Here is a 22,840-nt window from a genome sequence, read left to right as displayed (position 1 = left end):
AAACTATTAGCTCATGCACAGTGTGTTTAATTCAGGGGTTTTCACAGCATACTTTTGGTGGCCTCAGCATGCAGCCACCAACTCTTGCTGGTGGCTGCTCTGAGAATTTTTCCTAAATATGTAACTTCAAGAGAATAAATAACTGAATATGGACATATACATGTCCAAATCATTGTAATTTACTTATGGCGGGTTTTTTGCAGACTCGGTAATAAAAATAATATATAAAATTGTCTCTGTTCTTTATGGGACTTAAACAGAATGCAAATGAAAATGTTTGCATGTTCTGATTGTTTTTAGATTGCTAGTTAGTAGGTTTGCTACTGTGAAAAAATGGTATTTGTATATTTAATATCACTTTTCACAAGAGTCTTGTTCAGCCTTAGCATGCTTGGAAACAAATTTAGCCCCAGACGAGGAGATAGGTAAAGAGGCAATGGGGGTCTGGAGGAGGCTGCTAGGTGAGGGCAGGGAGAGAGTTCAGGGATGTAGTCCAAAGCTGCTGCTTTGCTACCCCTTCTCCCCATTCATAGTCAGGAGGCTGTGGCTGAGAGAAAAAAATCGCTGGGGGCCAAATTTGAGAAATGCTAGATTAGCCGGTATTCAGTGAATGAAAATCTATATATTTAAGTCTCAGATATATAGTAGACAGTCTCTTCACACTGTATGAAGGTGTACACTCTGTCAGCATGGATCATAGGTTCACAATTTTTAAAGTTGCTATTAATATTATGCTAATGCCTAGTAACCCCAAAGAACAGGGCCCTATTGTGCTAGACACTGTATAAAATGGTAACAGAAAAAGATAGTGTGAAGTGCCTGTAGCCAGACACAAAACCCCATCTTGTTTCCCCCCCCCCCCCCCCCCCCCCACAGAGCAAGAGAAAGGCAGTCAGCCTTTGATGCCCTGGGAACACAGGTTTGCTGCCTGTCCCTGACTCTACCATAAACAGAAACCAGACAGTAAATGGGCTAGCTGACGACCCGGGGCCTCCCGTCGCCCTGATGGCTAGTACCAGTAATTGACACGCCTGCACTGTCCCAGGAGAGGAATCTTCGCCCATCACATACCAGAGGTGCCCATTGTCTGCATTTTCCCAGGTGTAAATTATGCTTTGCACCCTTCGTGGGAAACTTGGCGTTCAAAGCCATTTTTCCTAATTGGCCACTTGAGATCAGGAAGAAGCCTGCATGACCCAAGGGGTATAAAAGAGGTTCAGCAGCCCACCCCATTTGAGCTCCAATCATCTATACCTGCTGGCAGGTATTGATTGTCTCCCGAGGTCTGTGGGACGCCCAACCTCGCCCTACTTCTTCCCGAGGGATTGAGAGAAAGACGCTGGCCACGCCAAGTCTGGAACGCAGGGGTGAGAATATATACCTGCTATGTGTCTATTTTGCATGCATTTAATAAGAGCTCAGAGAACCAAAGGGTTTCATGGTACCTGTAAGTGACTTATTAGTGTAATTTCTGTCCTGTCCTTTGTAGTGTCTGTGTTATCTGTAACACAGTAGTAGCATCTAACAACTAAGTTTACCCTGTAACAATAAATAGTAACTGTTTAAGCTTTAACCTGACTCCTTCAGTTGCTGTAACAGAACCAAGCACAATTTAAAAGAACTTCAGCCGGTCATAAGGGACTCACTGCCCTGACCGTCGGCTGACAGTGCCCCAGAGTAATCTGTATCACAGTAAACAGGTGGCTGAAACAGACAAGCAGGTTGGGGAGAGGTAGAGGCTCAGATAATAAGACAGAGTTGAGTTAAAAAAAAGCAGAAATCTCTGCTCGCCCATTGCCTAGCCAATTCCAGATGGTAATGATTTGTAGGCATCATGGCAGAGATACTTTAAAAAAACCTAATCAGAATAGTTTTCAGCTAAGAACAAGTTAAGAAAATTGATTTTTCCCCCCTGTGGGAAACTGTCAAGGAGTAATTATTTCAATGTGCTTGCATGTCAAACTGAATTTAAATGCCACAAAAGATTTAAAAAAAATCTCTGTTAGGAAACAGTCATTGATTTTTAACTAGTTTGTGTTCTGTTGCAGGTAGATCATTTTATAGAATGAGTGTACTGCTGAATTTTCCTACCTAAGTGGAGGAGGGTGGAGGGGAAGAACCAATGGGCACACTACAAATACTTTAAGATTTGTTACATGCCTTACATTGTGAATGTATTACCGCTGTATGTTTTCTCTAATGTGCTTAATAATTGGGAAGAATGATAAAAATCAATAAAGTCTTGGGCAATAGACAAGCAAAATGTTTTAATAGCTGTGAAGGATGCACATGTTAATTTAACCTTAATGTGGATCATTACTGCACAGTGCTTCACACGCACTTTTGTTCTGCAAGATCAATAATAAGAAAATCATACTTAGTCTTTGAGTAGTGATGTCAGTACTTGGTTGAACAGGCAACTGAAAATTATCAACCCATCAAAATGCCCATACCCAGCCAGAACAGGCTCTGACTCTTTAGAGCCATTGACTAACCATCCATCAATGGACTTTGATAATGTTAATCCCCCCAGGAGAGAATATTTTATAAAACTCCCTTTGGATGCTTGCTGGTGGGGAGAATGTGCTTTCTTCTTTGGGGAAAAATCTTTCACAAAGAGACTTTCAAGGTATTGTGTTCCATGTGCACATCTCAACTAAACCAGATTTGTGGTTCAAATCCCTTCCACTTATTGATCAAATAGTTGGATAACAACATATGCTAAGATTGATTATTTCATAAGAAAAAACAATATTGTGGGGTTTGCATTATTATAATGCCTATGAGACCCAGGCATGGGCAAGGACAGAACATACAAGACAATCCTGCTTTCAAGAGATAAGGGCAAATTCTTCAATTAGCTCTGCAGGGATCGAGCCTAGCCATATGGAGTCGTCTGCATCAGTCTCTGATCAGAAGTGAGCGCACCAGGTAAGTGTAATGGGGAACTGAAATTTTTTAGGAGGATATCAAGTGTCAATAAAACTAATATTTTTTTCTTCCCAACTCTACCCCACCTTGACATGTGAGGTACCAGAAACAGGTAGGGGAAAAGCAGAAGGATACAAATGTCCTGCTAGCACATGAGTTCTCTCATTCTCTCTCTGTCTGAGATCCACTCCCCACATGCTATAGAAACTGCATGGCCCACCTGTGCCATAGCAATTGGCTTTATGTCTATAAAAGCCAAGGCCAGCACAAATGGGTAGAAAACAGGGCAAATGCTTGGGCCTCGTGCCATAAGGCACCTGGCAAAGCTAACTTGCTCAGGCATCTGCTTCAGTCCGAAGGGATATAAGAGGGCATGGCCTTCACAGAAGTGAGTATGCCCTGGATGTATATGAACCTACACATACTCACCATCTGGATCAAACAATATTCCCTAGATAAGCTTCCTCATTTTTGGGAGGACTGAGGCAGAAACCAGGCACAGTTTTCATAGCAAAATCTTAGAGAGTCAACACTTAAAAACAAAACAGTGGCCAGATTGGGTCAGACCGGTGATCCACCTCACCTAGTAACCAGTCTCCCAAAAGCTGCTTGGCTAAGGCTATTGATAGGCCTCTCCTCTGAACTTACCCAATTCTTTTTTTTTAAAATCCATTTATACTTTTGGCTTTCACGTCATCTTCTGGCAATGAATTCCACAGATTGACGTGCAATATGGGAAGAAGTATTTCCTTATGTTGCTTTTAAATCTGCTGCCTATTAATTTTATTTTGTGGCGCCTAGTTCCTGTGTTATGTGACGAGGTAAAACAACAGTTCCTTGTTCTCTTTCTCCAAATCCAGGCCTGCTGATCGTGTGTGTGTGCAAAGAGGGTAACTGACCAGAGGCCCAAGTGATATAAAAGGGCCCAGAGCCCCATGGCTGCTGATGTTGCAGCAGGACGAAGGCAGGCTTCCCACCTGCCATTGTTCTGTGCCACTCCTGCAAGCATCCAGCATGTTTCTGCGGCCTGTGTGTGTCCTCACATGCTGCCCCCACTTCAACTGCAAACTCTGCAGCTCCCATTGGTCAGGAACTGCAGCTGCAGTGCCTGCAGGCAGCATCGTGTGGAGACACCCTGGCCCTTCCACCAAGGAGCCACTGCCAGACAGTGTGCCAGTACTTTCAGGAGCTGCCCCAGATAGGTGCCACCCCACACACCTGTTCCTGGCCTAGTCCAGAGCCCATACACCAATTTTCTCGTAGAGCCGTCACCTCACACCCCCTCCTGCACCTCATCTGCTTGCCACAGCCTAGAACCCATACCCTCTCCTTCACTCCAGCCCTCTGCCCCAACCTAGAACCCACATGCCCTCCTGCACTCACTCCATCCCCCTACCCAGAACCCACACCCCCTCCTGCACTCCACCCCCCTGCCCCAGCCTAGAACCCACACCCACTCCTTCACTCCACCCCTGCTCTGTCTTAGAACCCACACTCCCTCCTGCACTCCATCCCCTGCCCCAGCCTAGAACCTACACCCACTCCTGCACTCCATCCCCCTGCCCCAGCCTAGAACCCAACCCCCTCCTGCACCCAAACTCCCGCCCAGAGCCTGCACCCTGCACGTACCTCCTGTATCCAACCCCCTTCCCCAGCCTGATGAAAATCATAGAATCATAGAACTGGAAGAGACCTCAGAAGGTCATCAAGTCCAGCCCCCTGCTCTAGGCAGGACCAATTCCAACTAAATCAACCCGGCCAGGGCTTTGTCAAGCTGAGACTTAAACACCTCTAGGGATGGAGACTCCACTACTTCCCTAGGTAACCCATTCCAGTGCTTCACCACCCTCCTAGTGAAATAGTTTTTCCTAATATCCAACCTGGACCTCTCCCACCACAACTTGAGACCATTGCTCCTTGTTCTGCCATCTGTCACTACTGAGAACAGCCTCTCTCCATCCTCTTTGGAACCTCCCTTCAGGAAGTTGAAGGCTGCTATCAAATCCCCCCTCACTCTTCGCTTCTGCAGACTAAACAGACCCAAATCCCTCAGCCTCTCCTCATAAGTCATATGCTCCAGCCCCCTAATCATTTTGGTTGCCCTCCGCTGGACCCTTTCCAATGTGTCCACATCCTTTTTGTAGTGGGGGGCCCAGAACTGGACACAATACTCCAGATGCGGCCTCACCAAAGCCAAATAAAGGGGAATGATGACATCTCTGGATCTGCTGGCAATGCTCCTCTTAATGCAACCTAATATGCCATTAGCCTTCTTGGCTACAAGGGCACACTGTTGACTCATATCTAGCTTCTCATCCACTGTAACCCCTAGGTCCTTTTCTGCAGAACTACTACTTAACCAGTTGGTCCCCAGCTTGTAACTATGCTTGGGATTCTTCCGTCCCAAGTGCAGGACTCTACACTTGTCCTTGTTGAACCTCATCAGATTTCTTGTGGCCCAATCCTCCAATTTGTCTAAGTCATTCTGTACCCTATCTCTGCCCTTAAGCGTATCTACCTCTCCCCCCAGCTTAGTGTCATCCGCAAACTTGCTAAGGGTGCAATCTATCCCCTCATCCAGGTCATTAATAAAGATATTGAACAAAACTGGTCCTAGAACCAAACCTTGGGGCACTCCGCTAGAAACCGACCGCCATCCTGACATCGAGCCATTGATCACTACCCACTGGGCCCGGCCTTCTAGCCATCTTTCTATCCATCTTACCGTCCATTTATCCAATCCACAATCCCTTAACTTGCTGGCAAGAATACTGTGGGAGACCGTATCAAAAGCCTTGCTAAAGTCAAGGTATATAACATCCACTGACTTCCCCATGTCCACCGAGCCAGTTACCTCATCATAGAAGCTAATCAGATTGGTCAGGCACGACTTGCCCTTTGTGAATCCATGCTGACTATTCCTAATTACTTTCCTCTCTTCCAAATGCCTCAATATGGATTCCTTAAGGATCCCTTCCATGATTTTTCCAGGAACCGAGGTAAGACTGACCGGCCTATAGTTCCCTGGATCATCCTTCTTCCCTTTTTTGAAGATGGGCACTACAAACTAGCTACAGGCATAAAGGGAAACAAGAAGACCTTTTATAAATACATTAAAAGCAAGAGGAAGACCAAGGACAGGGTAGGCCCACTGCTTAGTGAGGAGGGAGAAGCAGTAACCGGAAACTTGGAAATGGCGGAGATGCTCAATGACTTCTTTGTTTCGGTCTTCACCAAGAAGTCTGGAGGTGTGCCTAACGTAGTGAATACAAGCAGAGAGAGGGTAAGTTTAGAAGATAGGATACACAAAGAACAAGTTAAAAGTCACTTAGGAAAGTTAGATGTCAGCAAGTCACCAGGTCCTGATGAAATGCATCCCAGGATACTCAAGGAGCTGATAGAGGAGGTATCTGAGCCTTTAGCTATGATCTTTGAAAAATCATGGCAGACAGGGGAGATTCCAGAAGACTGGAAAAGGGCAAATATTGTGCCCATCTATAAAAAGGGGAATAAGAACAACCCAGGAAACTATAGACCGGTCAGTTTAACGTCTGTCCCAGGGAAGATAATGGAGCAGGTAATTAAGGAAATCCTATGCAAACACTTGGAAGGTAATAAAGTGATAGGGAATAGCCAGCATGGGTTTGTGAAGAACAAGTCATGCCAAACTAATCTGATAGCTTTCTTTGATAAGATAACGAGCCTTGTGGATAAGGGAGAAGCGGTGGATGTCATATACCTAGACTTTAGTAAGGCATTTGATACGGTCTCGCATGATATTCTTATTGATAAACTAGGCAAATATAACTTAGATAGGGCCACGATAAGGTGGGTGCATAATTGGCTGGATAACCGTAGTCAGAGAGTTGTTGTTAACGGTTCTAAATCCTGCTGGAAAGGGATAACAAGTGGAATTCCTCAAGGGTCTGTTTTGGGACCCGTACTGTTCAATATCTTCATCAATGATGTAGATATTGGGATAGAGAGTACGCTTATTAAGTTTGCAGATGATACCAAACTGGGTGGGGTTGCGACTTCTTTGGAGGATAGGGACATAATTCAAAATGACCGTAGCAAGTTAGAGAAATGGTCAGAGGTAAACAGGATGAGGTTTAATAAAGAGAAATGCAAAGTGCTCCACTTAGGAAGGAACAATCAGTTCCATACATACAAGATGGGAAGCGACTGTCTAGGAAGGAGCATGGCAGAAAGGGATCTAGGGGTCATAGTGGACCACAAGTTGAATATGAGTCAACAGTGTGATGCTGTTGCAAAAAAAGCAAATATGATTCTAGGTTGTATCAACAGGTGTGTTGTAAGCAAAACTCGTGAAGTCATTCTGCCGCTCTACTCTGCACTAGTTAGGCCTCAGCTGGAGTACTGTGTCCAGTTCTGGGCGCCACATTTCAAGAAAGATGTGGAGAAATTGGAAAGGGTACAGAGAAGAGCGACAAGAATGATTAAAGGTCTAGAGAACATGACCTATGAAGCCAGGCTTCATGAACTGGGCTTGTTTAGTTTGGAAAAAAGAAGATTAAGGGGGGACATGATAGCGGTTTTCAAATATCTAAAAGGGTGTCACAAGGAGGAAGGAGAAAATTTGTTCCTCTTGGTTTCTGAGGACAGGACAAGGAGTAATGGGCTTAAAGTGCAGCAGGGGAGGTTTAGATTGGACATTAGGAAAAAATTCCTAACTGTCAGGGTGGTCAAATATTGGAATAAATTGCCAAGGGAGGTGGTGGAATCTCCCTCTCTGGAGATATTTAAGAACAAGTTAGATAGACATCTGTCAGGGATGGTGTAGGTGGAGCTTGGTCCTGCCTTGAGGGCGGGGGGCTGGACTCGATGACCACTTGAGGTCCCTTCCAGTCCTATTATTCTATGATTCTATGATTTGCTTTTTTCCAGTCATCCGGGATTTCTCCCGATCTCCACAACTTTTCAAAGATAATAGCCAAAGGCTCCACAATGACATTTGCCAACTCCCACAGTACCCTCGGATGCACTAAGTCCGGACCCATGGATTTATGTACATTTAGCTTTTCTAAATAGTTCCTAACCTGTTCTTTACCCACCACTGGCTGTCCATCTTCATCCCATCTTGTGTCACTTGGCGCAGAAGTCCAGGAGCTGACCTTGTCCGTGAATACAGAGGCAAAGAAAGCATTGACTACTTCAGCTTTCCCCACATCATCTGTCACTAGGTTACCTCCTTCATCCATTAGGGGCCGCATACCCTCTCTGATCACCTTCTTCTTGTTAACATGCCTGTAGAAACCTTTCTTGTTATCCTTCACATCCTTAGCCAGTCGCAACTCCATTTGCGCTTTCGCCTTCCTGATAACCCCCCGGCATTCTCGAGCTATACCTTTAAACTCCTCCCTGGTCTTTCGTCCAATTTCCACTCTTTGTAAGCTTCCTTTTTGTGCTTAAGTTCACCAAGGATTTCCCCTGTAAGCCAGTCCGGTCTCCTACCATGTTTGCCTCTCTTGCTATGCGTCGGGATGGTTTCTTTCTGTGCCTTCAATAAGGCTTCTTTAAAATCCTGCCAGCTGTCCTGGACTCCTTAAGTCCTGGACTCCTTAAAATGAGTGAGGGTGGGGGAGAGCAAACAATGGAGGGAGAGGGGGATGGAGTGATTAGGGAGGTGAGGCATTGGAGAAGGGGTGGGAACAGGGGTAAGGCCTCAGGGAAGAGGCAGAGCAAGGGTTTGCCTGATTAGACGGTTGGCAACCCTACTGAGTCGGCATATGGAAGCCCTGGATGTGCCAGAAGAGTGCTTCTAGCAGTTCAACCGGCAGCTCTCTGGGCACCAGCCAGCAGAGGTACAGCACTACCCAAATGACAGGTGGACTGCATGGGGGCCCATTGACTATCCTGTCCTGGACCCAGCATTGCTGTTGGCAAGTCTGTTCACACTATTCATGATATTATAAACCTCTATCCAATCCCAATTTAGCTATCTCTTTTCTAAGGTGAACAGTTCTAGTTTTTTTTAATCTCTTCTTGAATGCAAAAGATGTCCCATACCCCTATCCATTTTCGTTGCCCTTCTCTGTATCTTTTCCTAGTCTAGTATTATTTGAGATGAAGCAATTAGAACTGCCTGCAGCACTCAAGCAGTGAGCAAACCAAAACTTCTATAGTGCATTATGATGTGTTCTGTCATGCTCTCTCTTTCCTAACAGTTCCTAACATTGTGTTCGTTTTTAGGACTGCTGCTGGCTTGAAGTGAATGCTTTCAGAGAATTATCCAGAATGACTCCAAGATCTTTTTCTTGAGTGGTAACAACTAATTGAGACCCCTTCCATTTTGTATGTATATTTGGGATTATTTTTTCCTAATTTTCACTACGTGGAATTAAATTTCATCTGCCACTTTGTTGCCCGCTTACCCAGTTCTGTGAATTCCCTTTGTAACTCTTCACAGTCATCTCTGGATTGAACTAAGTAATTTTATATATTCTGCAAACTTTGCCACAACACTGTTTGTCCCCTTTTTCGGATCAATTATGATATTTGAAGTCCAGTAAAGATGCTTGTGGGACCCTTCTTTTTACCTCTCTCCATTGTGAAAACCAACCATTTATTTTTTACCAGGGGGCCTTCCCTCTCATCCCAAGACAGGTTAGTTTGTTTAAGAGCCTTTGGTGTGGAACCTTGTCAAAGACTTTCTGAAAGTCCAAGTGCAATTCATCAGCTCTATCAACTTGCCCCCATGTTTGTTGACACTCTCAAAGAATTATAGTTGATTGCTGAGGCATGATTTCTACAAAAGTAGTGTTGATTTTTCCTCAAAATATCATGATCTTCTTTGGTTCTAATAATTCTGTTTTTTACTATAATTTCTAACAATTTTCCTGGTACTGAAGTTAGGTTTACTGGTAATCGTGAGGATCCATCTCTGGAGCCCTTTTAAATATTAGCTGCTTTCTAGTCATTTAGTACAGAGGCTGATTTAAGCAATAGGTTATATACCACAGTTAGTTGTTCTGCAATTTCATATTTGAATTCCTTCAGAATCCTTGAGTGAATACTATCTGGTTCTGATGAATTAAAAGAAATGATTCTTATCTGGGAATCTCCCTCACATCCACGGGAGGTCGGTAATGTAGGCAAGGGAAGGCACAGCCTTCCTAAAACTGCCTACACGCCGGACTTCCTAAGGTTGGGGGTGCTGCCAGAGAAGGCTAGGGCTGAGGGATTGCAGCCCAGTTTTGCACAGCTGCCTGGGAGGGATGTGGTTGTGGCGTGGTAGCCTGGCTTCCCCCTGCTGCTGGGGAGGAAAGGGACTGGGGCTGCAGCATGGCATCCCTGACTCTCCACATGGCCAGGAAGGATTGGGCTGGGGGTATGCAGGGCTTGGCTCCAGGGGCAAAACCTTGGGTTCTCCAGCTGGGCTTTTGCCCGCCGCCCATGCTCACATCCTGGGCAATAAGGATGGCAGGTGAAAATAATTCAATTACCAGTGCTAATTTAGCACTTGTCCAGTGGCCCTGCTGATTGTTTGGAAGATTTCCTGCTTCTAATGTGCTTGAAATTATTTGTTACTGTTAGTTTGTGTGTCTTTGGCTAATTGCTCATTCAATTCATTTTTGCCTTGCTGAATTACTCTGTATGCTTGGCTCACAGTGTTTGTAATCCTTTCTGATATCTTCTCCAGGATTTGACTTCCAATTTTTAAAAGATGTTTTTACAATCTCTTTTGCTCTGCTATTTAGCCATGGTGGCATGTTTTGTCCTCTTACTGTGTTTTTTTGTTTTGTTTTAATGTAGGGTAAACCTGTAGTTTGTACCTTAATTATGGTGTTTTAATATAAACATATGAAAGCTGTATTCTATTCTTTTACCTTCTAGTTTATGTCTTCGTTTTTGTATAGCTCTCCCTTTTGAAGTTAAATGCTACAGTGGTAGGTTTTCCTGGAATTGTCTCTATTAAATTAAAATGAAATTTAACTTTATCGTAGTTACTGTCAGAGGAGGAGAGAAAATGACCTTCCACTTTTTGCTGGCTGTAGGGGCGAAAAAACACTCTGGGAGGGGGAGGGGAAGAGGAACAGGCTCTAGGGAAAACAAAATACAGGACTATGTAGCACTTTAAAGACTAACAAGATGGTTTATTAGATGATGAGCTTTCGTGGGCCAGACCTACTTCCTCAGATCAAATAGTGGAAGAAAATAGTCACAGCCATATATACCAAAGGATACAATTTTAAAAAATGAACACATATGAAAAGGACAAATCACATTTTAGAACAGAAGGAGGATGCAGGGGGACCTTCCTTCCCCCCACACACACACATCCCCCTTCTGTTCTGAAATGTGATTTGTCCTTTTCATATGTGTTCATTTTTTTAAATTGTATCCTTTGGTATATATATGGCTGTGACTATTTTCTTCCACTAAAGCTCATCATCTAATAAACCATCTTGTTAGTCTTTAAAGTGCTACATAGTCCTGTATTTTGTTTTAGCTACACCAGACTAACACGGCTACATTTCTATCACAGGCTCTAGGGAGTAAGTTGCAGCACAGAGGCAGGACCTAAGGGGAAGGGGCAGTTCCCAGTCCTTCCTCCTCTGTCTGAGGACTTTCCCCTGTCCTTCAGCTGCCCCCTCCAAGTGCACCAGTGCCCACAGCACACCTACCCCACTGCCACTCCCACCCCCCATGTGCACTCAGCCCCAGAGTGCCCCCAGGCCAATGTGTCGGGTGGGTGGTGGACTGGTAAGCAGGCAGGCAATGTGCTCTACCTGTGTCGGGCAGGTAGGTGGTACAGTGTGGCTCCAGCCCCCTGAGCCTGCCTGCCCTAGCAGCAGAGACTCTCGCCCTAGTCTCTGACATGGAAGAGAGGAACGGGAACTGGATGCAGGCAGAAGGGAGTCTGGGAGTGGAGTGTGCACAGGGCCACGTCAAGCAGTTTAAAGAGGCTCAGCCTTCCCCAGCCTATGTTATCTGCCGCCCATGCTCAGCTTCCAGTGAATTCAGTATGCATCGGGGTCAGCATCCTACAGCTTGGATCCTCAGGGCCATCTTGCAACCAGATCTGACTGGGCACAGGATGAGTTTCAGAAAGAAAACAAATTCTATGGATAAGAATACCAGTTATAGGATTTTTCCAGGTGGGTGACCAAACTTTATGAGGAAAGCAACATAGGTGGTTGCTAACTCCTAGAGTTTGTCCTTGGGGTGTACAATGATCCAAATAACTATGTGGCTTACTCTTGTTTTAAAAGGAATTTAATTGGAAAAATACAAGGACTCTGAGTCTAGTAAGGATTATAACTGTGCAAAGAGTTAGGAAATAAAGCCGTCATTCCCGTACATCCTTGACCCCATTGTCAGTATTCAGTTCTAGTCCAAAAACTTTAGTAAGTGACGGCTTAAATAATTGCTGACTGCCACAGTATCACTGGTGGAAGGATCTTGGAGTTGTGATGGGAGGACAGAAATGTTCCAGTAGTGACCCATCTGCTGCACAAAGATCAAGACACAAGATGTGCAAATACACAGATACACACAGACACGGTGACATATGTAAAAATGCTTGAAAGTCAAGTGAGACACTGATAGAGCTTTGTTTGGCTCTGAAAACTCTCCATTGTTTCTTGATTGTAGCTTGCTTAGCCACAGAGACAGCTGGTTCCCTTGTGGCTGTTACCAAAGCACTGGCTTCAAAACTATGGCACACTGCAGAAGGCGCCAGCTAACTCCGCAGTCATGTCATTCAGTACCTGTGCACTTCTGGAGCGGAGCTCGTGCTAAGTAGTACAGTGTTACCGGTGCTTGGAAGACAGGAAGCCTATGTTGTCTTGGTGGCCTGGGTGATGCCCGCTCCGTTCTGCACATGAGGTGAGTTGGGAGGGACTTTGCTTTTCACGGCTGTTGGTTTCCTCTGCTTTTGACGCTGGCCTGGGAGGGATTTCAGCCCCAACATCTCGCAATACTTATTGCACTGGTGGAGAGCTTTAAACTGGTCAATGAAGGAAATGGCACAGTTGCCTTTAAACCCTTTGTATCTGCAGCAGTGAAGAAGAACAAAAAAGAGCTTTCAACCTTTATTTTTCAAAACAGGTTTACAGTATGACTTTGGATTCATGACTAACACTTGGGACTGCTGATGGGGGAGAAGAGAGGCAGTGCAGGGGAACTGGCCTGGGGCCGGGTTATTCAAAAGAGCCTGGGGCTCCTGGATGTTGCTACTGCTGCAGCAGCAGTGGCTGGAGCCCTGGGAACTTTAAATCACTGCCAGAGCTCCATGCAGCATGCTGAGGGCAGTGCTGAGGGCTGGCTAGTGGAGACGCGGCACATTCTGGGCATCACAGAAGTCTGTCAGGGGGAGGCTAGCCTCGGCCCCACCCCTTCTGCCCAAGAACCCACTCATTCCAGGGTTGTGAAGCCACCTCCTCCCCACACACACTCACATTGCCCAGGGGCCCGGCCTAGTCTGTTGGTCCCCCTGATAACACTACAACATTTAATAAGCTTCTCATCACCTCTCTGAGGGCACGTCTACATAGCCGGGCTAAACTTGACTTTTGGCTCTGTCTACACAGCAGTTATTTCGAGAGTGAGCATCTTTCCCCGACTCCCCTTATCCTCATACTACGAGGGTTCCAGGAGTCGGAGTAAGCAGTCCTCCAGCTCAACATGATGTTGAAATAACTGCTTATGTGTAGACACAGATTATGTCATTTTGGAATAAGGTCAGTTATTCTGAAATAATGCTGCTGTGTAGACAGCTTGAAGGAGAGAGGTATTATCCCCATTTTATATGTGATAAATCAAGGCACAAAGAGGTTAAATGTCTTGCCCAAGGCCAATCAAAAAGCTGTAGAGAGGAAAATATGGTTTAGGAATCTGGCTTTCAGCCCTGTGTTCCAACTATTCCTCTTCCATCTATAATTTCAATGACTGGCTAATATAAGTGTCCATTAATCTTCTTAGTTAGAGAAATTTGTAAATGAAGAAAAACTTCAGAGTAATCTATGTAAAATGCTTAGGGCACCTCAGATAGAAGAAGATACAGAAGTGGGCAAGTATCATCATTATTTCTCTGAAGCAGTGTCCCTACTGCTCACATGCAGAGCTAGGGACGGGGGCTGCCCACCTGTGAAGCTGTCTTGTGGTCTCCCTGGCTCTCTGTATCTATCTGTTGTTGCTTGGCTTAGATCGTAAACTCCACGGGCAGGGATCATCTTTTTACTTTGTGAGTAACAGTAACAGGAGTATGATCTTTGTCCTGTTATCCAAGTCAGCAAACAGTCTCCAGTGGGAGCTGTGCATGAACAAATATAGCTGGCAGCATTAAAATGAAAATATCTGAGCGGCAACATACTGTACAGTTCTAATGTGGCCAATTCATTTTTCTCCCAGGCAACCTAATGCTAATGAAGATGCTGCCTGCTATAAGGAGAAAAACCCAATCTCCATATGATGGATGGACCTGTCCGTTCTAACGTGCTCCGTAGAATAAAATTCACCGAAGGAGATAAGCAGGTGGCAGAGAAACCAAAAACTCTCTCTTAAGGCAGGGTGACAATATCTTTTTTTCAGTTTACATCTAACAGCTTCATTTTTGCATCTCTATTGTTACTTTAAGGTGACAGAACAGGGAGGTTAAAATGTCAGGCTATTTGCTTTCCTAACAGCAATAATCTCATATGAGATGAAAAGGCCTCCCGGGAACTCCCATGTGTCAGATCATGATGGAACACATGGTTTCACTGTAGGGTGGAAAAAAACTCTTTGATGGATCACACAAATCCTACCGTTTCTCAAACATACCGAAAAAATTAAGTCACGCTTTTCTGCATACCCACACATTTATAATGGCAGGCTCCCTTGCTTCCTTAGGGACATACATATATCATCTATAGACTTTGTTGCTTCATTTAAACACACACACACAAACACATTTGACTTAAATGATTTTAAGCAAATCATTGCAGTCTGGAAAGTATGTGGATAAAAGATAACAAGCTCTCTTCAGCTTGTAAGTGATCACCTTTATGGTGATCCGCTTCAAGAGGCAAGAGAAGTACTGAAGTCAGCCTTTTAATTTTTGGTGGGGTTTGGCCACTTCTGTCGTGATGACTGTACAATCTCAGCTCCTTCCTTAAAGTTGGAGCTGCCTGAATATTAAAAAAAAAAAAATCTTTTGCAGCAATTTTAGTGAATAATAGCTCTACACAGAGGTTGCTTTTATTAGTGGTGTGAACATACCACAGCGGAGCCATGTGGGAAAGGGCTTATCTGCCTGACAAGTGAACTAGGTGGTGGGCCTGCCCTGGCCTAGTTAGCCTGTCTGCTGGAAGAAGAGAAATCACCTGCTTGACTCTTTAAGGGCCAAGAGTATGAGTGTATTCCCATCCCCAACTAAGCAATGATATATCACTGAGCAGCTCCAGGAGGAGTTCCCTGAATGAAATGCAACTCAGACTCTCCCTCTGAATTACAATTGCTTCACAATGCCTTCTTGCATACCAGGAGTATGTTGCATTTGACCATAATCTCATTCAGCATATGTAATCCACTAGTTGTGTGTGTATCTGCACCCAGTCCCAAGAGGATGTGTCTATTTCTGGTCTCAGCTGCAGCTGGCTCTCCAGCTCATGCTGTAGAGAAACATGGTTCTAGGCAGAAGGCCTCTGGTTCAATTCAGTTCTAGGTGGGGGGTGGACATCATATGTACTTCACCCTGCTTTCATCTCTGCCAGCCTGTGTGACTGACTGGTGTGTAAGGATGGAGCCTGGCAGCTTGCCTTGTCCTTTTGCTGGCTCCGAGCATCATCATCAGGCACAAAGTCTGTGCTCTTCCCCTGGTCCTGACTCATGTTTAGGGTAGCCTGACATTGTGCCTTCACTCGTTTATACTCCCTGGCTCTGTACTCTCAATCAAGCCCATAGGCAGGTTGTAAACAGAAAGGCAAAGTAGCTCGGGGATGGAATGACAAAATGTTCTCCTGCTTCTTGGGGGCGGGGATGCCTGGGGAAGGCTAGCCTCAGCCCAGCTCCTTCTACCAGAGGGGGCAGAAATTAAGTCTATAGATGATATACAGCCAAGGAGACTCCCAGACCAAATCCCAAACCTGGGAGCATGAAGACCCCCTGAGAGAATTGTTCTCACCAGCAAGCCTGCCTGACATTGACAAGAGCTTCCCCTTTGGATCAAGCTGAGGAGAACTTTGGGTTTGACTGGAAATTGGTCAGGGCAGTGCAACTCCTCATTCCAAAGGGCAGGCCTTAAAGAAACAGCACTTTGTTCCTCCTTTTGTTGTGTTTTGTTTGTGCCTGAAGGCCAGTCTTCTTTCACCTTCCAATAGAGGTTTAATCATGAATATTCAACCAATCACTGGGTGTTTGTGGGAAATAAAGGCCAAATTCACTGGGACTATTACTCACTACAAATAATTCAATGAGCTTTAGTTAAAACCCCTTCACTCTATAGTGGTTTTGTGTTACTATCCTGCATGCTTGCAGCACTGTATGTGTCAAGAGAATCAGGTGCCAATGTCTGAGTGAATAATGAGCCTCTGTGATGCAGAGGGCCTTTGGATAACATCTGCTTGCTTTAATATTTAAAATATCTTGTTTCCGTTGCAGGACTGAAAGAGGGGCCACATTTCTCCTCCACTCTGAAGTGGGCTGCTGTTCTATTCAGCAAAATGTAAATGCTTAGGAATCTCCAGGGCCATTAGTGATTTGACAGCTTTCACTGCCATGAATGATAGTTGTTTTCCTTTGTGATTGCTCTTGTAGGTCTGTGCAAAATGACCATTTTCAAGGCATGAATGTAGTGGGTTTTCCTTCTGGCAGACATTGCCTATTTTTCAAATTGAGAGGGGAAAACCATTTCCTTTTCCATGGATGCCACATTACTGGAAATTGTGTTGCTGCTGGTAGGAATTTTTCACATGCTTTTTCCTGCACACTTGCTTTGCAAGAAGTTTATTCACTCTATAGAACTGAGACCAATAGTTTAACAGTTGGAAATAGTTTTGGCACAAAAAGGTAACGTTTAAAAATCTATCCTCTCTTCTCATGAAACTAGAAAAATTATCCAGTGTATGGCAATAAATTATTAACTTTTATGTCAATAATGTCTCTGCAGGATCAGTACATACCTCCATTAACCAATGATCCCAGGGGACATATTGGAAGGAATCAACCAGGACATTATTTATTTTCATCTTTGATGACTGATTCTTCAAACTTTGGGGGCCCAGCCTGAGACCTTTGGGGCCTGATTTTCACAGGTTCGGAGCACTCTGAGTTTCCACTGAGTTCAACTGGAGTTTTGGGTACTCAGCATTCATTAAAATGAGGCCCAGAAACTCAGTGACAGCAAATGAGTGTCTAGTTTTGTGAAAGTATATTCAGCCCCTACCTATTGACAGCAAATGGGATTGGGCTTTCAATGGCTCATGGATGAAAAATGAGGCCAACATATTGTGGAGTTTAAAAAGTTGATTAATACTATTCCACCAATTTTATTCACAAATAAAATCATCCCCATTTCCCTTCTTCTATCACAATTGGCTTTTGATTGCTTTTGTATGTAGAGATGATATGAAACCAACTTTTCCCCTCTGATCCAAACACCACTGGATTTGAAAGGCTTCAGAATCTCTGGAGGGATTTGAATGTTATAAATGGTTCCTATCTTTACAGCAGGTAATCGAAAGCTACCTATTTACCCCTTTCTACTGTATCCATCACCATAGGATCAGAGAATTAAATCCTTTCATCTGAGCAGTCCCAACCTTTGGGATATTCAAAAAACAGTTTGTACCTCAGTGCTTGTCTAAAGCCTTCCTTCACTTACACATCTAGAATGTATAATTTGTTCTATAGTCTAACTGGAGCTTGGCAGGACAAGTGAGGCTAATTCAAACATTCTGCTGCTGTTACATCTTGTGGGTATATGTAACGGGGGAGGAGGCCTGTTTCAGCAAATGGATTCTAAATGGGAAATGTCCTCATGCTGCTTTCATAGGTTCTGTGTTCAATAGCACCAAATGACCTTTCCAGCCTCCTGAAAGAATGTGTAATCTGTTATTTAACATGTGATGTGTTGTTAGTTAACGCGTAGATTACTGATGAATGGCAGGGTATGACAAAATGCCTTCAAGTTCAGGGAGAAGCCCGAACCAAAATTCCTGAAATCTAGAGGAGTTGGGATTTGGATACAAATTCAAACTTTGTGGTGCCTTCTCTCTCCACAGAGGGCTATCCCATAGCTCTCCATGCTTCAAAACACGGAGGGAATTTTTAGATTCCACATTTGGTATCTGGAGGCATTTTAAATTATAATGGCTATGGGGGTAAAAAAAACATATTACACTCTCATTTCCCTCATGGTTTTTACACACCCTGGATACTCCTTGGTAATTAAAATCTAATCTAAAATTTGGGTTGATTGTTGCAAAGCTCTTAGAAAGCAGATCATTGTATTTCACCTTTTTTCTGGTTTAAATATAAGGAAGAATTGACTCAGCTATCATATTTACAAAGTTTAAGTTATGACTTTGGTGCTCCCCAATGGTTAAATTACAAATGTTTTCAAGGTCTGGTTTTCTATTTCTAGTAAAGCCTTGCCCTCTAGTGGTAGAAAATGTATCACAGCCATTACTATTGCACACCGATTATACAGCAACTTCCTGGTCTCGCACCCTCAGTACCTGACTGGTCCTGGATGAGGAATTTTGTTGGACCAGGAGAGGTCATACCTGGCCCACCTCCACCTCCTTCCAACCCCCCGCAAGTCCTGGCCCAGCTGCCAGCCTCCCAACTGGTTTCCCCCTGCAGCTGGCCCAGTTACCCTACCAGCCCCACCAGGCTTCCCGGCCCTACTGAGCAGCCTCAGTGCTGTGCGCTGGGCTCCTGGCCCGGTTGGCAGATTGCTGGGGGAAGCCTGCTGCCCTGTCAGCATGCAGGGCTCTCAGCCACCAGCTCGCCGTTGGAACATCCATGATGCTTCTGACCATGGATACTGTCGGACTAGAGAGGCCCAGTTTAGAGAGGTTCAACCTGTAATAACTTTGTGCTTTTGTGACTTTTCACTCCGCTGATAAAACAAGTATATGAGATGCACAAAACAATAACTAATCAGACATGTGTTTATATATCATAAGCATCTAACCCAGGGTTTTGCAAGCTATGGCCCATGGGCAATATTCCCATCCATGTGCAGAATAATTTTTGCTATGTACGCTGAGGCATGTGTGAGTGTGCACCACCAGTAGAAATGCATGCTGCCAACTGTGGGTTCTCTGCTAATCCGCCAGGCGGCGTTTTAATTTCTCCTGGGTGAGTCACTCAAGCGCTCAGTTTACAGAGAACACTTTCCGCAGGCCAAATCAGGCCTATCGATACATTTTGACCAGCTTGCTGAATCCAGTTGTATTACATCAGGGTAATCCATTGGCAGGCCATGAGAGTTTGCTTATATAGAGCATTCGCAGGCAAAGCTGCCTGCAGCTCCTAGTGGCCAAGGTTTGCTCTCCCTGGCCAATGGGAGAAGCAGAAAGCAACAGCCAGGCTGCGGGAAGCAGTGCAGGCATCAAGAATGTGCTGGCCACTGCTTCTCACAGCTCCCATTGTCAGGAGAATGGTAAACGGCGGTGACTGAAAGCGGTGGCCAGCTATATCTGCAAACGCTCAATGTAACAAACTCTCATGGCCTGCCAGCAGATTAGCCTGATGAGCCACATGTTGCCCACAATTGCACTATTAGGGCTTCATATAAAATACAGTGGCTCGGAGAAGACAATTGAAGAAAAAATAATTTTCAGTGCTTGTTTTTGTATATCGATCTGATGATTACTAATTTTCTTCCTCTAAAATTAATAATACCCTTGAAAATATGTATTTTCTCCTGTTGAGAAATTTTATGTACAAAATGTATATATTATTTTCTATAATTGTCCTGTGCCAGCCCACCATAACAGCAAGGCTGAATAATATGGCCCTGGCAGCTGATATTTTGGGGACTCCTGAGCTAATAATCTCTTTAATAACCAATAAAAAAAATGGGAAGGGGACAGGGATTTCAAGAGGAGAACAGAGAAAGAAATTTGGACATCACATTTTGTGGTTCAGACCTTAACTGCTTGGATTCCTACACACTGGCTTCTAAAAAGATTAATGGCACTGGGCAATGCTAGAAATGTTATGCAGAATATTAATCTGGGCTGTCTCTTGCTAGAGGTATTGTATGCTTATTTTAAAAGTAATACTAGGGGCAAAAATTAAATGAACATAAATAATTCCTGATGGTTGCCATAGCAGCTTTTGTAAATTCATCAATAACACTTTATAGCATGACATTAGAGTATTTTTAACTTAATATCAGCATTAGAATGCAGGTTTTATTTTTTTGCTAATCATAATCATAGTGTTGTCAGAGTGAATTTAGCTTTTTATTTACTACCGGAATTAAATAGAAACTCCATTAAACAGTCTCCATTCAGCCATGGTGCTGGTAAAATTTTCCAAAGTTATATGTATAAAGGAATTAGATGTGCCAAACACCTATTTGATTAATGAGTCTGTCTCCCCTGCAAAGACAGGTTAATGCCTCTAATGCCATTTGCATTGGCTATTACACTGATACATTAGTTTCATTTCATTTCTGTCTTACAGTCACAAAAAATAGAATCATTATTAGAATTATAACCCACTATGACTGTGTGCATTCTCTCAGACATATTGGATTTAGCACCTCTTTTGTTTGCATTGTATTGCCATTAGCAGTAAGCTGTAATGTGGATCAATTTCTACCTATTTATTTGTTTTTCTCTGTATAGCCCAACGTGGTTTAAAATCAGCTTGGCAAAAATTAAGTCAGAGGCATCCACCTACAGGACTAGCAAAAATCTGGTGCCTTGTAGAAATAACATGAGTAAAACAAAAGGCACTAGAAATTGAAGAGGTGGTTGCTTAAGACAAAGAGTGTCTGTTTGTGGTAATTCTTAGTTCAGACTTTACTGTACATTCTTTGTCTGACCTCATCTTCCTGTCTCTTTGTCCCAGATGTGTTTTCATCAGCATAATTTCCCATAGTGTGTCGTATAATAACATTCATTAAAACCTTCCTATAAATCATCAGGTTCCAGAGCACAGTCTTACATAATTAAAACTTTTATGAGTTCTTTATTTCCTAGCTCGATGATGAGAGACTAATTCAAATAATTTCGCTTTGGAGCCAATGCAAAAAAAAAAAAAAAATCAATTTAAAATTTGAAAAAGTGCCAGGCTCAAAATGTCAAGGGGTTTCCCAGAATATTCTGGGATATTACAAAGGAGGTGGAGGAGGAGTAAAAGCATTGTTCTTTTTTCTGTGCCTCTGGCATATAGAGAACCACATAGAACTTATCTCAGCAATATGTACAAAGACTATTTTTTGTACAGATTTCTCAAAGAAGAACCCAACTTAAATGGGTTGTCACAATCATCTATCCAAGAAGAATGCAAGGGAACAGAACTATGACAACACACAATAAAGTCAGAGAAAATAATAGTATGCATTAATTGAGGAAACAACGGGCTTGTTAAAATAATATTGAAAGGAGTGTTCTTTTCTCTCTGGTGCAAAATTTCACAGCAGTTATGGGAGGCAGGGTTGGAATTGCTAAATATCTCAGCAGATGAATGACATTTAAAAACAGATACAAGGAAATTTGTGTTTTCTCCATGTATGGTTAATCTGCACAACTCACTTCTGCAAGGGTGCATCTACATAGTACCCTAAACTCAAAATAAGATATGCTAAGCAAATTGCATATCTTATTTTGATTCTGTTTCAAAATGGCTTATTTTGAAATTTGGCATGTATACACAGTGCCAAATTTCAAAATAACACACTATTTCGAGACATCCCTTAACCCTCGTGAAATGAGGGATACAGGGATGCCAAAATAGCAGACCCACATTTCGAAAAATATTTGGAATTAATGAGTGGCTTGGTAAAATGTGGGGCAGTTATTTTGGGATACTTCTGGTATCCTGAAATGGTTGTGCAGCATAGACCTACCCAGGGCCGGATTAAGGCATGGGCTAGCCGGGCTCCAACCTATTGGGGGGGGCCTGATGGCAGCTGTAAGGGGTGCACAGTGCCCCTTATAGTTGCCATCAGGCACCATGCGCCCAGCTCCTCGATCGTGGGCTGCAGCAGCTCCCAGCGGCAATCCTGCAGTGGCCACCCAGGGTGGGGGCCGCGTTAACCCCCGCAGTGCCGGCCAGCAACGCCCTTCCCCCCACAGCTGCAGGGATCTTCACGGCCAGGCTTGGCCCGCCCTGGGCGGCCCCAGGCTGCACGCCAGCGGCGGTAGCCGGGCGGCGCTGGGATAGGCACGTGCGTCCTGCTGCCGCCAGCTCCGCTCACCCTGCACCGCGCACCGGGCAGGGGCAGGGCAGCGCATGCGCCCTCCCCCATGCACAAGCATGGGGGCGGGGCTGTGTATGCGCCCTCCCCACACACTGGCGCAGGGGCGGGGCCGCGCATGCGCTGTCCCCTATGATGCGCCTTCCCCCAACCCGGGGCACAATTAACCTGTCTGCCCGGGGTGCCGGAATGTCTCGGTCCAGCTCTGGATGTACCCCAAGATATTGTGTATAAGGGATAACAACATCCAGGCTTCTGGAGATGAGTCATCAACTAACTGCCTGCAGCAGATACCTATGTTGTTCATTATGGGGCTATTATAATTTCCTGTGGAGCATCTGGTGTATGCCAGTATCTGAAATGGGATGCAAGATTTGATGGATCATAGCTCTGACCTGGTATGACTGCTTGTGTGCTCCTTGATATAATCTGAACAGGACAGAAGGCAAGATGCTGCAACTCTGGAATGCTCTTAAGCCACTGCCACAGGCTGCTCCACCCCTTAAAGCAACCCAGGCTCAG

The 22,840-nt window shown here is 44.3% G+C and overlaps 1 protein-coding gene across 3 annotated transcripts in view; it reads right to left on the bottom strand.

The window, feature by feature from the left end:
• Nucleotides 1-11,293: 11,293 nt before the first annotated feature.
• ALPK2 (alpha kinase 2) overlaps nt 11,294-22,840 on the bottom strand; it is an 81,536-nt gene continuing 69,989 nt past the window's right edge. For 2 of the 3 annotated variants that reach the window (XM_075932611.1, XM_006116549.4), the window contains one exon: nt 11,294-12,950. In XM_075932611.1, the coding sequence (XP_075788726.1) occupies nt 12,734-12,950 (217 nt within the window). In that variant the 3' untranslated portion in view covers nt 11,294-12,733. The remainder of the gene's footprint in view (nt 12,951-22,840) is intronic. The other variant, XR_012904970.1, reaches the window with a different exon arrangement.

This window comes from Pelodiscus sinensis, chromosome 6, assembly GCF_049634645.1.
Source record: "Pelodiscus sinensis isolate JC-2024 chromosome 6, ASM4963464v1, whole genome shotgun sequence".
NCBI classification, from domain to species: domain Eukaryota; kingdom Metazoa; phylum Chordata; order Testudines; family Trionychidae; genus Pelodiscus; species Pelodiscus sinensis.
Note: the sequence above shows the minus strand (reverse complement) of the source record. Positions and strands in the feature narration are given on the sequence as shown.